At 38.7% G+C, this 16,521-nt stretch overlaps 1 protein-coding gene across 1 annotated transcript in view; it reads right to left on the minus strand.

Moving 5' to 3' along the window:
* The window catches only part of MYRFL (myelin regulatory factor like), a 114,240-nt gene that overhangs the window by 17,109 nt on the left and 80,610 nt on the right, over positions 1–16,521 (minus strand). The window contains exons 14-15 of the mRNA XM_061206061.1: positions 4,621–4,784; positions 3,936–3,999 (exon numbers count right to left, since the gene is read on the minus strand). Coding sequence (XP_061062044.1) covers positions 3,936–3,999; positions 4,621–4,784 — 228 coding nt within the window. The remainder of the gene's footprint in view (positions 1–3,935; positions 4,000–4,620; positions 4,785–16,521) is intronic.

A 16,521-nucleotide genomic window follows, 5' to 3' on the forward strand; every position in this document is an offset into this window, starting at 1 on the left:
ACCTTTAGGACTGGTACATGTTGGCATTAAAAACTTGCACATAAGGAATGAGCCAAGAACCATAGGAGAGACAGCTGTGCAACTGGGGAGGAATCTCGCTGGACATACAAGAGGCTTTCTGCCCAGTTAAATATGGTGCTCCTTAAATATGAGTTTCCTACTAATGCAATAGAGAGTATTATGTTTGCTTCCTTCTGGGGGTACAGGATTGGAAGGGATTGGAGGATGGTGGTAGTTAAGAAATAGTTTAAAATTGGTCTTTGAATTTCTTGGGCAGGTTATCTGCATAAAGAAAATGTTCTTCAATGTAATATCGGGGTGGGGGGGAATTAACTACACCCTTTTTAACAAGTACCCAAATTTTAGGGCTATCATAACTGAGTCATCCATAAGTGCAGTAGGAAGCCACTTTGAATACCAAGAAGTGGATGGTTTATACCATTCCTACATCCCACTGGAACGGTTTTGAGGACGTCCTAATAGTGTGCTGTGCAAAGAAAGAACTCAATGAAATTTGTTGAATTGATTAGAATTAAATAGTATTAACCTCAGGATAAGAGCTTCCCCCTCCAACCTACTCCCCAAAGCTGCCAGATTATTTTAAGTCTCCATGCTTTTGCTCAAAATCCTTTGACCTCGTATAGGAAAATGGCCTGAGACCTGGGGTCAGACCTGGAGTCAAGCCCTGAACAAGTCATCTAAGTGTCATTGATCCTCATTTTCCTCATCAATAAAATAGGAAGGATAAAATCATACCTGCCTACATTTCAGAGTTATTGGGTGGACCTGATTAACAGAGAAATGTTTCTCAAGTTCAAGTCTGCATGAGAATTACTATGGAGCTTGTTAAAAAATCTAAACGCCCTGAAAAATTCTGATTCAATAGGTTTCCATGTAGAGTGAGGTGGGGGGCTGTGAATCTGTAAGAAGTGAGATAATGAAAAGTATCTGTGTTTGCTAATATGTTTAGAATAGATAACTAGTAAGAACGTGCTGTATAGCACAGGGAACTGCACTTCGCTGTACAGTAGAAACTAACACAACATTGTAAGACAACTATACCCCGATTAAAACAATAAATAAATAAATTTTAAAATAAACATACTCATTGAGATGACACATCATTTATTCAGTATGATCCATTTGACCTCTATGTTACTAATTTTCATAATACCCTGAATTGTGGGGGGAGGCGGGCTCTCAGAAGAAGCCTGTGTTTGTTCCTTCCCTCTCTCCCTTCTCCTCCACGTACTCAGTGAATTTTTACTCGAACCCTGAGGTCTTTCTCACCTCGCCCCAACCATCAACACACAGCAAGAATCACCCACCTACCTCTTGGAAGTAAAGAAAGAGAAGGAAAGGAGAGGAACCCTTTGGATTGGATGAGACCTTAATCTTCCTCCAGAACGAGCATCATCTTGGCCAGCATTGGTCCAGCCAGGCTTCTCACCATCGGGTAAAGCCCACCAACTGCTCATAGCCAGCACTTTGCTCATTAATGCCCCCACCCAACCCAGGAGGACCACTCTCCACCCATACACTTGTGTTTCAATGCTCCAAGTATCTTGGAAGCTTTGAGGAATAAATGTTACCTAGGGGGTTGGTGTATGGAAGGGAAAGTTAACCTCGGAGAAATAGCCAAAACCGCCTAGAAAGATAGTACAGGGAGAGCAAAACACCACCATTACTTGTATTTTACCAAGCTCCCTGGAAGACTCTGATATATGCCAAAGTATGAGAACCACTGAAATAGTGGGTTTGAAAATACTAAATAGCGGTGGACACTTATATAGCACTTATGTGCCACACACTCTTCTGAGTGCGTTATGTATACTAATTTATTTAACCTCACAGTAATCCTCAACTACTCTATAAGGCAAGTACTGTTATCATCCCTATTTTAGAGATGGGGAAACATGAGTCCCAGGAAGGCTAAGTTCCTCACTCAAGATCACACTGCTAGTAAGTCACAGAGCCAGGATTTGAACCAAAAAACACTTGGTTCCAGAATCTGTGCTCTTAACCCCAATGCCATGCTGCCTCCCTTTTCTGTCTGTAAAGAAAGGATACACTATACAACTTAGATATTATTGTTATTATTCAAAAAGTCTTCATGGCTGCCAAATGAACTCCTTAACTGGTGATCCAGAAACTGAGCCTAACTTATATTTTCAGCCTTAACTTCTACTCTCCTCCCTAACAAACTCCCACCTAGTCCTTCAAGGAAGCTGGTGCCAGCTCCCAGACCTTGGCTTGTGCCATTCCATCTGAAACCTCTCCAGCAGCACCTGTCACTTTCTAGCCAAAGCTTACGCCCCCTTGAAGGCCCGGGTCCCATGATACTCCCACGGTGCTCTGAGCCTCTGCAATATTTATCACATCCGGGTACAACTGTTCTTTGTATTCTCTTCTGATCTTCCCTGGCTACCTTAAAGTTCTTTAGAAGGGGCCACATCTTACTCACTTTTGCATGCACAGGGGCGTAACTGTGCCCCAACTCCCCCACCACCCATACACCCAAGACACTGAATCTCTTAATGCTTTAAATTTAGATTGTGAGCCTTCAGGGAATATTTTCAGACTGGGCTCTCCATTCATTCATTCATTTGACAAATATTTCTTGAGTACCTGCTCTGTGTCTGTCCCTGGGGACACAGAGTGAGGAAGGCTGACACAGAGCCTGTTCTCATGGACCGTATGTTCTAGTTAATATTCTGAGAAAACTGCAAAATAAAAAGATTCTGTGTGTGCAAGATGGGTGCTACAGAGGTTGCACAGGAACCAAATTGTACCAATCAGGGCCTCCATGGATGTAGATACAATTCCCTCTATCCCCTTGAAACTGGTTAGTACAAAGAGCACCTTCCCTACACAATATTTTTAGTATTTTGTGTTTATTGAGCAACCTGCTATGTGCTGGGCATTGTGCTAAGGGCTTTCGCTCATTTAATCCTATCAATACTCTTTGTAAGGTAGATATTATTATTATCTCTGTTTCCCAATGCAATTAAGTAAACTTGCCCCAAAACACTTCTACATATACATTTATCCATGTATTTATGCCTATTGGTATACCAAGAAGCTTGTCCACAGCATAACATTTTAGTAGTTTTTAGTAGAATATTAAACTTTCTAAACCCTCTTAGAATAGTTCAGTGACGTACAACATGAGGAGTAGAGAGTAAATTGGGACAATGGCCCAAACATCAGGTCAGCCCTTAACAGGATATAGATTAAGGTCATAAATATCTTCCTCCGGGAAAGGCCACCTTTGGAAAACTAGTGGATCTGAGGGAGCGAGCTGAGGTTCACAGCTATCAATGAATGGCAGCTAGGAAGAGAGTATTGCAGCTTCTCCCTCACCGACACTTCTCTGCAATGGAGAGGGTGTCCTTTAAGTTAATAAATGATTAACCTTCACCTTTAATGTAAATGTTATCCTATTTGATGAAATGCTCTATTCATTAATAAAGCTGTCACATTTTAACCTTTGCAAGCAAGTGAATACCTAGTCTCCATTTGCATATATAGTACTAAATATCAAAGGGAAAAGAGGGATTTGAGGATTAACTGACATCCCTTTGAGATCTTCTGGAGACAAAGATAAGGGCCTGAATCGAGTCAAGGCATCCACACAGATCTTGCAGCCCAGGGTCATCTGCTGATGAATTTCACCTGATGGGGACTATGTACACAAAAAGTGGCAGAACAATATTTCTGAAATGAACATGTTCTATACTCATATCTCTAAACTTCTCTTTGAAAAACCAGTTAATATCTATTAAAAGGATAATATTTAAATGCCTTAAGTGCATAAGGATGCCTAGGGAACCCATCAACAAATAAATGAAGAAAAAAATTCCTGATCAATTTTTCTAAAGACTATTTGAATAGAAAATATCATCTCTGTTCATTATAAATTTAAGTCTATTTACCTTGCTGGTTTTTTTGGGAATGGTCCTTTTTGGAGAAGATGCACTAAGAGCTCTGCTAAATTTGCTTTAAAAAGAGAAAGAGAAAATTAGTTTTGATTCAAGTGCCTCTCTAAGAGTTATATGACAAAAGCCCAGGCTGTCACTCACACAGCAGTATGCTTTTTTTTTTTTTATTCAGTGGTAATTTAAAAAAGGAAAAGTCAAGGCAATTGAGAGTTCTTTTTGTGTACAAGAAACTTAGTAAGTATAAATAAATGCATTAAAAGTTACATTTCCCTTTTTCTCAAAATATATCCCAGAAAATGTGCACGTACCTGCTTAAGTAATAAAAAAAACAGAATAAAAGTTTTTTCCCTGAGGACCAAACATGGTTTTCTAAATTTAGAAATGGCCAACTTTCCTCCTTAAAGGAAAGGCCACCCTTTTGTTAAAATGTAGCACTTCCTATAATCACTGCTCTTAAACAGATGCATTATATTTTGTTTTATTTTAAAAGCAGCAACAGAAAAAATAAAATTATCACATAAAACAACTGTGTTCCAAAACATTCTGAAAGAAGAATAGGGACTTAATTAAAAGAAAGTAATGGTTGCTGCTTGGTAGAACAAACCATTCAAATTGATCTAGTTATGGAAAGACCCCATTCTCTCCTTTCTCCAAATTTCTATGGCAATCCTGGAGGTACCTGATTGAGCTCACTTCACTGGCGGAGGACTTCCAACTACTGAGCCGCTTTAGCCTGGCCAGGTTTCTGTTCCATATTTCTAACTCTTCTATTCTTTCTTCAAGGTTGTTGGTTAGTTTGCAAAGCTGCTTCACTGCACCCACATTTTCCATAAAGATCTGGTCCTAAAAATGAAAATAATTCAGAGCACATACAGTTTGAGACCACTAGACAACTGTCCACAGCCCATCCAAAGACAGTTGGAAAACTCTATTGAAAACGGCTACATACACACACACACATACACACCCAGCCTCAAGTTCATTCAAGATAAATCTGGGGGCTTGAAATTTAAAGTGGTCTTGCCAAACTTCTGGCTATGTAGTAAAACTGCTTATGTTCAATTTGCAATAAAATGGAAATATGTCCTTGTATTCCAAGAGAGAGAACAGAGCTGAAGGACACTGTCAAGTTTCAAATCCAAAGATTTACTTTCAGTGGCCATTATGCTCTATTTAAAACTCATGTAAAGAAAGTCAGAACAGGCTTCTGAATGTTGATTTGTGTTTGCATCACTAAATCATAAGGAATGACTCCAGTTCTCCCTGGTAAAATGTGCATCAAATTGCTCAAGTGAAGGAGGGAGGAAAGAAGACCTGGGCTTTTCTCTGAGTTCTCCCACCTGCTAGATGTGAGATCCTGGGTAAAATATAACAACTTCTCTGAGCTTCAGTTTCTTCATTTATAAATGAGAGGATGATTCTTGAGGTGTTGACTTCTGTCTTAATATCCCATAAGCTATTACATGCAATTTACATTTTAGCTTAAACAAAATTTAAAACAACAGCACTTAATTCTTCCTATTCAAAGAAAGTTACTGACATGTCAGAAAGAGCAAGAAAGGAGAGATCAACCAAAACCACAGGGATCCAGACACCCCTTCCCCCACCCACACACGTCAGTTGTCTTGGGAACATGTGTGTCTGTCTCTTAGCCATACAGAAATCCTGGAAAGCTCTCATCAACTCACACCCCAATCCCATGACCACTCCTCTTCCCCACCCCCCTCTGTTTACAAGTTTAGAATGTCATGGCACTCTGTGGGGCTCATAGGGGCTGGTCCACTGTTGTAAAGTGATGAGCTCAAGGCCAAAATAGAAAGACTGTTTTGTGGCTGGGGATCAAACTCAGGACTGTGTGTCTTTGAGATTCTCATCATGTAAACCAAAGTTTTCTGGGTTTCAAACACTGTAAAGCAACCACTCAGAAAGGATTCAAAAGCTGAACGTTATAGATTTAAGGCTTAGTTCATAGAGTTTAAAGGCATACATACTGGTGTAAAACACACTGGTAAAGGTAAGTATATAGTCAGTTTAAGAATACTCTAATACCGTTATATAATGGTGTATAAATCACTTAACTCTAGCATAGAGGTTAAAGGACAAAAGTATTAAAAATAACTATAGCTTCAATAATCTGTTAATGGTACACACATAAAAAGAGGTAAATTATGACACCAAAAGCATAAGACATGGGGGGGGGGGAGTAAAAGGGAAGAGTTTTGTATGTGATCAAAGTTAAATTGTTATTGGCCTAAAATAGACTGTTAAATCTATAAAATATTTTATGTAAGCCTCATGGTAATCACAAAGCAAAACCTACAGTAGACACACAAAAGGTAAAGAGAAGAGAATCAAAGTATACCACTACAGAAAATCATTGATTCACAAACGAAGACAGCAAAGAAGGAAGAAAGAACAAATGAACTACAAAACAGCTAGAAAACAATTAATAAGATGAGCATTTAAAGAAGAATTAATACAAATCTTTCTCAAACTCCTCCAAAAAATGGAAACTCCATCCACTACAAACTCATTTTAAAAGGCCCATCATTACCCTGATACCAAGGCAAGATAAGAACACTACAAGAAGAGACAATTACAGGTCAATGTCCCTGATGAACATACATGCAAAAGTCTTCAACAAAATATTAGCAAACTGAATTCAACAATACATTAAAAGAATCATATGTCATGATCAAGAAGGATTTATTCCTGGGATACAAGAATGGTTCAATATATGCAAATCAATCAATGTGATACACTCCACTAACAAAATGAAGGATAAAAATTATATGGTCATTTCAATAGATGGAGAAAAAGATTTTGACAAAATTAAACATCCATTCATGATGAAAACTCTCAACAAATTAAGTATAGATAAAATATACCTCAACATGATAGAAGCCATATATGACAAGACCACAGCTAACATGTACACTTAATGATGAAAAGCTGAAAGCTTTTCCTCTAAGGTCAAGAACAAGACAAGACATGCCCACTCTCCCTGTTTCTATTCAGCACAGTACTGGAAGTCCTAGACAGAGCAACTAAACAATAAAAAGAAATAAAAGGCATCCAATTTGGGAAGGAAAAAGTAAGACTGTTTCTGTTGAAGATGATATGATCTTGGATACAGAAAATCCTAAAGACTCCATCAAAAAATAGAACTAATAAGTGAATTCAGTAAAGTTGTAGGATGAAAAATCAACATACAGAAATAAGCTATGTTTCCATACACTAATAATGAACAATTTGAAAAAGAAATAAAGACTCCCATTTACAATAGCATTAAAAACAATGAAAATACTTAGGGATAAATTTAACCAATGAGGTGAAACATCTGTACACTGAAAATTATTAGACATTTATGAAAGAAATGATGAAGACACAAATAATTGGAAAAATATCCTGTGCTCTTGGATTGGAAGAATTAACATTGTTAGCATGTCCATCCTACTCAAAGCCATCTGTAGAGCCAATGCAATCCCTGTCAAAATTCCAATGGCATTTTTCACAGAAATAGAAAAACTAATCATAAAATTGGTACAGAACCACAAAAGATCCCAAATATTCAAAGCAATTCTGAGAAAGAACAAGGCTGGAGGCATCACACTTCCTGATTTCAAACTATAATACAAAGCTATCATAATCAAAACAGTATGGTACTGGCATAAAAATAGATACATAGACCAATGGAACAAAACTGAGAGCCCAGAAATAAACACACACATACGGTCAATTAATATTTGACAAGGAAGTCAAGAATACTCAATGGGGAAAAGATATTTTCCTCAATAAATGATGTTGGGAAAATCTGATATTTACATGCAAAAGTAAGAAATTGGACCTCTGTCTTATACCACTTACAAAAATTAACTCAAAATGTGTTAAAGACTTAAATGTAAAACCTAAAATTGTAAAACTCCTAGAAGAAAACATAGGGAAAAATCTCCTTGTCTTGGCAACCATATCTTGGACAAGACCAAAAGTACAATCCACGAAAGCAAACAAACAAACAAACAAACAAAAGTGGGACTACATCAAACCAAAACTTCTGTGTAGCAAAAGAAATAACCAATAAAATTAAAAGGCAGTCTACTGAATGGGAGAAAATACTTGCAAGCCATATATCTGATAAGGGTTTAATATTCAAAATATATAAGGAATGCATACAACTCAATAGCAATAAACAAACAAACAAATATTCCAATTTAAAAATGGGCAGAAAACCTGAATAAATATTTTTCCAAAGAAGACATACAAATGGGCAACATGTACAAGAAAAGACACTCAACATTACTAATCATCAGGGAAATGCAAATAAAAACCACAATGAGATATCACCTCACACCTGTTAGGATGGCTGTTATCAAAAAGACAAGCGATAACAAGGATCTGGAAACAATCCTTCTGTTGGTGGGAATGTAAATTGGCATAGGCACCATGGCAAACAGCTTGGAAGTTATACAAAAATTAAAAATAGAACTACCATATGAATATGATCCAGCAATCCCATATCTGGGTATATGTCCAAAGGAAATGATATCACTATCTCAAAGAAATATCTGCACCCCCATGTTCATTACAGCATTATTCACGATAACCAAGATATGGAAACAACCTAAGTGTCCATCAATGGATGGATGGATAAAGAAAGTGTGTGTGTGTGTGTGTGTGTGTGTGTGTGTATATGTATTATTCAGCTATGATAAAGAAGGACATTCTGCCATTTGTGACAACATGGATGGACCTCGAGGGTGTCATACTAAGTGAAATAAGTGAGACACAGAAATATAAGTACCGTATAATATCACTTACATGTGGAAACAGAGAATAGATTGGTGGTTGCCAAAGGCTGAGATAGTGGGGGAAATGAGGAAATGTTGGTCAAAATGTACAAACTCAGTTTAGGATGAATAAATTCTGGGGATCTAATGTGCAGCATTTTGACTATAATTAACAATACTATATTATATACTTGAAAGTTGGTAAGAAAGTAAATCTTAAATGTTCTCACCACACACACACAAAATGTAATTATATGAGGTGACGTGTATGTCAGCTAACCTTATTGTGGTACTCATTTTGCAATATGTAAGTTTATCAAATCATCATGTTTTACACCTTAAACTTACCCTGTGCTGTATGTCAATTTTATCTCAACAAAGCTAGAAAAATTCAGCTGTATGGGAGGATAGTTTATTTAAATAAAACAAGATTGGACGTGAATTGATAACTGTGGAATCTGAGTGAAATGTATAAATGTGTTTCATTACTATTCTCTCTCATTTTGTATATGTTTGAAATTTTTCATTAAAAATGTTAAAAAATAAATAAATCACAAAACAAAAACAAAGCGAAAAAAAAATCTCTTGACAAAAGCTGTTCTAAATTTTCTAATTCTGGTATAGATTTTCCTTTACTTCTAAATTTGTTTTATAAAAATAAGGCAGAAATCGTGAAGATAAGAATGACTTCCTATGGTTCTAAACCATAGTAAATGTCACATGACTATTTACTGTGTTTAGTAGAAAGCCTTATAGTAGAATTATAACTGTAATATTTAGAGTCGGTCACACGGTCGGTCGATGTCCACCCAGCAGTCCAGCACAGGTTCCCAGCCATCATCTCTGACTCCTTCCCCACAGGAAATCCATCACACAGTGCTGTCAGTTCAACATCCTAAATCTCCTGAATCTACCTACTTCTCTCCATCCTCACTGGCACTACCATACCTAATAATATTTTTAATTTTTCTTGGCAACTGGCTTCCTTTTTTCCTCCTTCTTTTTAAAAAATGTTTGCTTGATACAGTAATTTGTGATTTAGCTCAAACCAAAGCAGACAGTGGAGAATGATATTAATGTCCCCTCTAAACCACAGTCAGTTCTTTCTGCCATGTCTCCCCACAGGACTTTTAATGCTGCTAATGGCATATAAGCGATGGCTGCAATTGTCCAGTTATGTGTCAATAATGATGAAAAGCCAGCTCTGATTTCTGCAACTCAAATATGCCAACACCATACATCTTCCAGGTAGATTCAACGGGCAAGAAGATAATTCATGTGTTTTCCTATCTAAGAGGAAATAGAGGTGGAGAGGGAATTTACTACTACCTTCCTAATAGTAATGATGGCCCTGACTTTATGGATCCAATCGGAGGTTACCAAAAAAATTAATTTCTAGGACACGTTATTGGGATTGCTTCTTATTAAAATACTTCTGATTTCTTGTCCTCTATCATCACAGTAAAGTCAGTACAAATATGTTCAAAAACATAATCTAGAGTTTTCTGAAAATAACCTTTTCAGTGCAAGTGGTAAGGTCTCCATGGGTTCTTTTAACCACGAATGTGCACCTAGATGTCTGAGGAACTTTTTCTAAGTGTCCAACTCGCAGATAGAGGTTCGTATTCGTTAGGACAGAGAAGGGCATAAGGCTGGGGCATTTTGAAAAGCTTCCCCATCTGACACTCACTGTTGGTTAAGAACTATTTTATAATTGAATCTAATTTAATTAATCAACTCTGTCCAGTTATTATTAACCATTTCAAATGGGATCCACTACCTCAACTAAAATGTAGCTTTATAATTGTGATGTAAAAATGATTAAACCAGCTTGCCACCAAAAATTGCTCATGAGATTGGGTTTGGGGGCAGTGGCAACTGCTTCAAATCACATGAGAATTTTCACCCACTGTTTAAAAGACTTGCTTTGGGGTGAGGGGACCTATGGACAGCGTGAGCGTGTTTTTTGAAAGGACACGTAGGGCAGTTTGGCAAGTATAAGCGCACAGGAAAACAACAGGGAGGTGTTTGTGAAATCAGAGACATTATTTAGCTTAGAGTGTGTCTCTGTTGAAGCCTCTCCTTTCACATAGCCCCTTTCACACGCTGTGCTCTAATCATATTGAACCTTGTGCCGGTCACAGAACATGGATCATGTATCCCCTCGTCTCTGGCTGCTCCCTCTGCCTAAACCAGCTGTCCTCCCTCTCCGCCCACCTCCCTTTCACTTGGTGTCATGTTTACCAGTGTTATAAACCCCTGGAGACACGGCCTGCCTCTCGTCCACAGCGGATTCTCCAGCACAGGGCAGTAACACAGAACAGACTTGAAGATTAAATGAGTGAATATTCTTACAGGGGTGATGCATGCCCTGAGGCACTCATAACCTTGCTCTCTGGTGAAATTGAAGAGACTGGCCGAATGTCCAGTTTATTTTTTTACCTGAGGTTTTCCTCAGAAAAACAAAATCTGTATTCCAAATTCCCTTTCCACGTTAGGAAATTCAGGTGAATTAAGGAAAGAAACACTAGTGTTCAGCATCCTCAGTGCGATGGGCTAGTGACTCTCTTGTAACCCGCCACATGGTCTCCATTGATGGAAACAGATGACCGTCCCTTCAGTTCCCCTTCATCCCCTAGGAAACACTTAGACTCTGTAGAAGGCAGTTTGCAAGCTCCTGGGTCCCTTGCAGGACTGACGATAAATGAGCCCCAACGCTGGGGGGCGGCCAAGCAGGGGACTTGATTTCTCCTCTCTTTGGCAACTACAGCTTGTCCTCTGTCCAAAAACACTGAGTAAGGGTAACAAAGCCTGAGAGCAAAGAATGCTTTGAGAAGTTGAAATAGGCTCTTCTTTCTTTTCCAGTGAGAGTCACAGACTTGAAAATCTCTCCTTGTGGCATCTGATGTTGCATGGACTGATGTTTTTATGATAAAATCATGGGACTAAAACAGCCTGTAATTGAGTATTATGAAAGTGATTGTCAAAGGGAGAAAATCTGTCTTTTAGCCAATGGGTGTGCCTGGCAATTGTTTAGGCTTTGGATAAACTCAGCTTTAGATCTTTGTCCAAGAGTTTATTTGTGGACAGCTCACCAGGCCTTGACATGGATTTAAAAAAAACTAGAATCCTCAAACCAGAAAAGCAGGCTGCTGAGATGGTGTAGGAGCTCAGACTGCAGCTGAACTTCCCACAGATCCCTGGAGGTGAGCTTTCCCTCCCATGCAGAGTTCTCTTGCAAAGAGGACAACTCCTGGGCTCATTTCCCTGGATGTTGTATTTTGACCTCTGTCTTAAATGGGGAGAGTACAAGTTCATAAAACTGTTTCAAATTATGTGTTTTAATTGTTGCCCTTTGTTTGCTTTAGAACTCTTGCTTAATTTTTATCTCAGTTTAAATGTAATTTTCTGTGGAAGGGCTTGAGTCCTTTGACTGAGGCAAGTTTCCAGTTGAACTAACACGTGGCACCGTTTATTGTAATTCTTTGATTTCTTCTCTTTCTGGGTGACCAGTGAGCTCCTTTTGAGGGCAGTGTCTTATGACTCCTCAGGGCCAACTCAGTACCTGGCACATGTAGCTCAATATTCAGTTAATGAACAGAATCAATAGTTCTTTATCAAGCACCTATGATGTGCTAACCACTGTCTTAAGTACAGGGAGAAAACAATTAGATAAGGTAGACAGGATCTCTGCCCTCATAGAGCATGTTTCCTAGTGGGGAGATTGGCCAAGAGCAAGTAAACCAGAAGTATATGATATAGTGTTAAGTTGTAATTAGCACCAGGAAGGAAACCATTGAAATAGAAAATAATTGTTACTATCTTAAGCCATTGGTATAGATTTGGTCTATTTTATCTTTGAGAGCACTGGGAAAAAATAAAATAACAGCATCAAGTGGAAAAGTATATTCTCATCCTGAAAAAGACAGGTAACCCAATGGAAAACTGGGCCAAACAATTCATATAAGGAGAAATCTAAATATCTAACATAAGAAAGAGATGCACAACTTTGTTACTCATCAGAGAAAGACAAATTAAAACAGTAAGATACCACTTTACCCCAATTAGAATTGAAAAATTTAGAAAGTCTGATAATGTCAGGTGTTGATGAGGATACAGAGAAGCAGTCAGCCTCATGTGCTGCTGTTATGAGCTGGAGCTGACCAACAATCTGACAGCATTTCATAGAATTAAGGCTGTGTGTATCCTATACCCCACCTCCAGTATGCGTGCCAGAGAAAACCTCCCACAGATTCACAAGGAGACCTGTGTGAGAACGTTCATCACTGCACAGTTGTGGTCAGCAGAGCTGGAAGAGGCCATCACTCGAGGAGGAGAACGTAAGGACATATGCCAAGGAATTCCACGTATCAGACTCTGAGCAGATGTATATAATTCAAAGAAATTTAAAACAGATTCAAAAACAACACTAATAATGTTCCAGAAAGCCTGACTATCCAAGGATATATATGAAACACATCAGCGTGGCTGCCATTGTTGTGGGGAGTTGGATGGAAGAGGAAATGAGAATGCAGAGAAGAAAAAACGTAATAAAGAAAAAGAGCAGTACAAAGAAGAGGGTAGTACCTCCACTCTAAAGTTCCAATAATAAAGATGAAAGAGGAAAATCTACTGGAGAAAAAAAAAAAATGAAAGGGATTTCACATCTTGAGAGCTACCACTCTAGTTCAAAGTTTCTTTACTTACTCTCAGTGCTCTTACTCAGTTTGAGTAGCTTGAAGGCAGTGACGGACTCTGAATATCTGAGACTGAGCTCAGTAGACTGGGAACTTAATGGATGAATCCCAAGGGAACTAAACTATACCTACAGGGAGGAAGCAGTTCTGACCTAGTGGCCAGATTTCACAGATGAAGAAAAGTCGGCATCATCAGAAAGGGACTGAAGTATCCTTAAAGACTTTATAAGAAATTACTAAAAAATAGTCTCTTTGAAGACTTTGGCATAAGTTCAGCCATTTTAACTAAATTCCACTTTGGTAAATAAAATGTGAAATTCCAGGTACTAAATCAGTGAAGGCCTGAATAAACGGGGCTATCTGATTTTCAAAGCATTGCCACCACCTTCTGACACAATATTTAAATTGCAGTTTTAGATGTCTGGAACAATGATTCTTTTCCCAACATTTTATTACTAAAATTTCCAAGCATACAGAAAAGTTTTTAAAAAATTGTAGAGTAAATGCCCATATACCCCCAGACGTAAATTCCACAATTAGCATAGTGTTCTATTTCCTTTATCACACGTCTCTCCATCTGTCCATCCATCAACCCACCTTGTTTAAATGCATGGAAAAAAATAAATAGCAATTACTTTTTAAGAAGACATAACTACAAAAAGAAATTTCCCAAGAAAACAATAAGTGGCATATTTCTCTCTAAAATTTAGAAACAAGAGAATTTTCTCCCTGCTGCCAGTGTAAGAAGTTCCTGGGAAAGAAGATGATCTACAAACAGGTGATCAGTTGTTAAAATATCCAGGGTTGGTTTTAATAGCATATTAACTCTAATCCTTCGGCTTGGAGTCAAATCAATCAGTGAGTGCAACGGGGAATACTAACCTCCTGTGGGGAACATCACTGCAACTAATGAATGAATTTTATTTCCTCTCTTGATGAGAAAAGAAGGGACTTTTAAACTAACTGCTGAGTAGGACCTTTAAAAAAAACCCATTTAGATTCTGGGCTGGCTATATGAACTTAAACTAATATAATTTTTTATAACTCAGTTTTTCTATATTTAAAAATGAAAAATAGTATTTGTCACTCTATTAAAAAAAATAAGTCATTTCAGAGACACCCAAAGTGGTGGTATCTTTGAGCGGCACCTGAAAAAAATTTATTAATGATTAACCATTTATCAGTTATACTATGTTGTGGACCTAAAAGTTGTGGTCCTAAGAAGATTTGCATTAAAAAAATTCATTTATGAAAGCAACTGTTTCATTGGGGGAAAAAGTGATTAAGGTAGAATTTCAACTCACCATACTAAAGTTAGTTTACTGCAGAACTGTAAAGAATAAAATAATTTGTTTTGAATAGCTTTAAAGATGACCTTATAATCCCCCAAACTGGCTGAGCCAAGTTCTGGACAAACTTTTATCTGATGCTGAAATTCATGCTCTTAAACTGGTGTGCCATATACTATCAGGGAATTTTTAATCATCAAAATCAAAGAGATTTTGGTAAGGTTCATTTTCCTCCCATCTCCTCCATCTCCTCCCCATTTCCTTATCGATCCTCTCTGCCCACTTGGCTTTTTGACACTGTGTTTGCCCCCATGTTCTCCTCCTACCTTCACCCAATCCTTCAGCCTTCCCAGGGCCTCTCCTTCTCCTATAGACCCTCCTGGAAGTGTTCTGCTGTCTTTAGCCCTCTTTGTTTCTCATCCTATATGAACTTGAGCGCCTGCAGGGCCAGGCAGGTAACAGGAAGCAGAGATGTGAGGCTGCCCAAGCCCCTCTGGGGGAGTCGCTCCTCAGCACCATGTCACCAGATCTGATATTTCAAGGGAACGGGAAATCCAAAATTTGTGTGAAGATCTCCTAATTTTTAAAGGTAAGCAACACATTTGAAAAATTTTAAAACACCGTGAGGGAAAGAAGTCTGCAGGCCAGACTGGGCCACAGGCTTCCCATCTGTGACCTGCGTCCATGACCTTTTCCTTATGAAATTAATATCTTCACCCCTGTCTGTAGCTCCCCCTTGACCCCCAACTTCTCTCTCATGTTCCACACTCCCAGTCACCTCTGGATGTTTTCATCTGAGTGTTCAGCTGACATCTCAAACTCGAAACTGAACCCATCTTTTCCCCTAGAAAACCACTTCTCCTTCAAACTCCCTTATGTTGATAGAACCACGTCTCTTCCTTTCATTGAGATTCAAAAACTCATGCATTAACATAAAGTCTTATTGAGAACCCACGAGGTATCAGATACTGTTCTAAACAACACAGGATTGACGAGGCACATTCTCTGACCTCAAGAAGTTCACAGTGCAGTGGAGGAGACACCAAACAGAGAATGACAACACAATGTGATGGATACTCTAGAAGCTGTCTATCCAGAGGCCTAAGGCAGTGTGAGGACAGGAGCAATCCAGCCATCACGGAATTCATTAACTCAATCAACCAAGATATGTTGAATTCCTCCAGTACTCTAAGCCCTGGGGTTAACACCTCATATAAAGTATTGGAGGTACAGTTTTGAAAAATATAGAAGATTTTTTTGTTCTCAAACAACTACCCGGGGAGACTGGCAAAAAACAAGTAGGCAAATAAACAAGATCATTTCAGTTAGGGACAGAAGTCTCCAGGCTGCTGTGAGCAAGTTTGCAGTGTATCCCCTGCACAGAGACCCAGCTGAGGGGGAGGATGAGGTCTGCGCCAGCCAGAGGAAGCTCCTTTTTCTAATTACTGCAAAGGCACTCTACACCCTCGCAGTGGCCCTGGATCTTACAGAGTGAAATCGAGTGCCATGGAGACTCTTTTAGACAAGGTGGTAAGGGAAGGTCTTGCTTTGCAATCCAAGTGATGAGATCATCTGAAGGGAGAGTCTTCATGGCAGAGAACAATCAACAGAACAGCTCGAGGCAGAAACAAACTTGGAGTGTGAGGAACAGAAAAAAAGGCTGGCGGGGGAGGAGCTAGGAACAAGACTGTGCCTGTGTGTGCAGATACATCATATTCTGAAGGTGTTTGGGGGTTGGGGGGTATGAGTGTTAGGAAATGAGTCAGAAAGAGAAGATTCCATCCAGATTGTGGAGGGTTATAATAAT

This window comes from Eubalaena glacialis, chromosome 11, assembly GCF_028564815.1.
Source record: "Eubalaena glacialis isolate mEubGla1 chromosome 11, mEubGla1.1.hap2.+ XY, whole genome shotgun sequence".
Taxonomy (NCBI): domain Eukaryota; kingdom Metazoa; phylum Chordata; class Mammalia; order Artiodactyla; family Balaenidae; genus Eubalaena; species Eubalaena glacialis.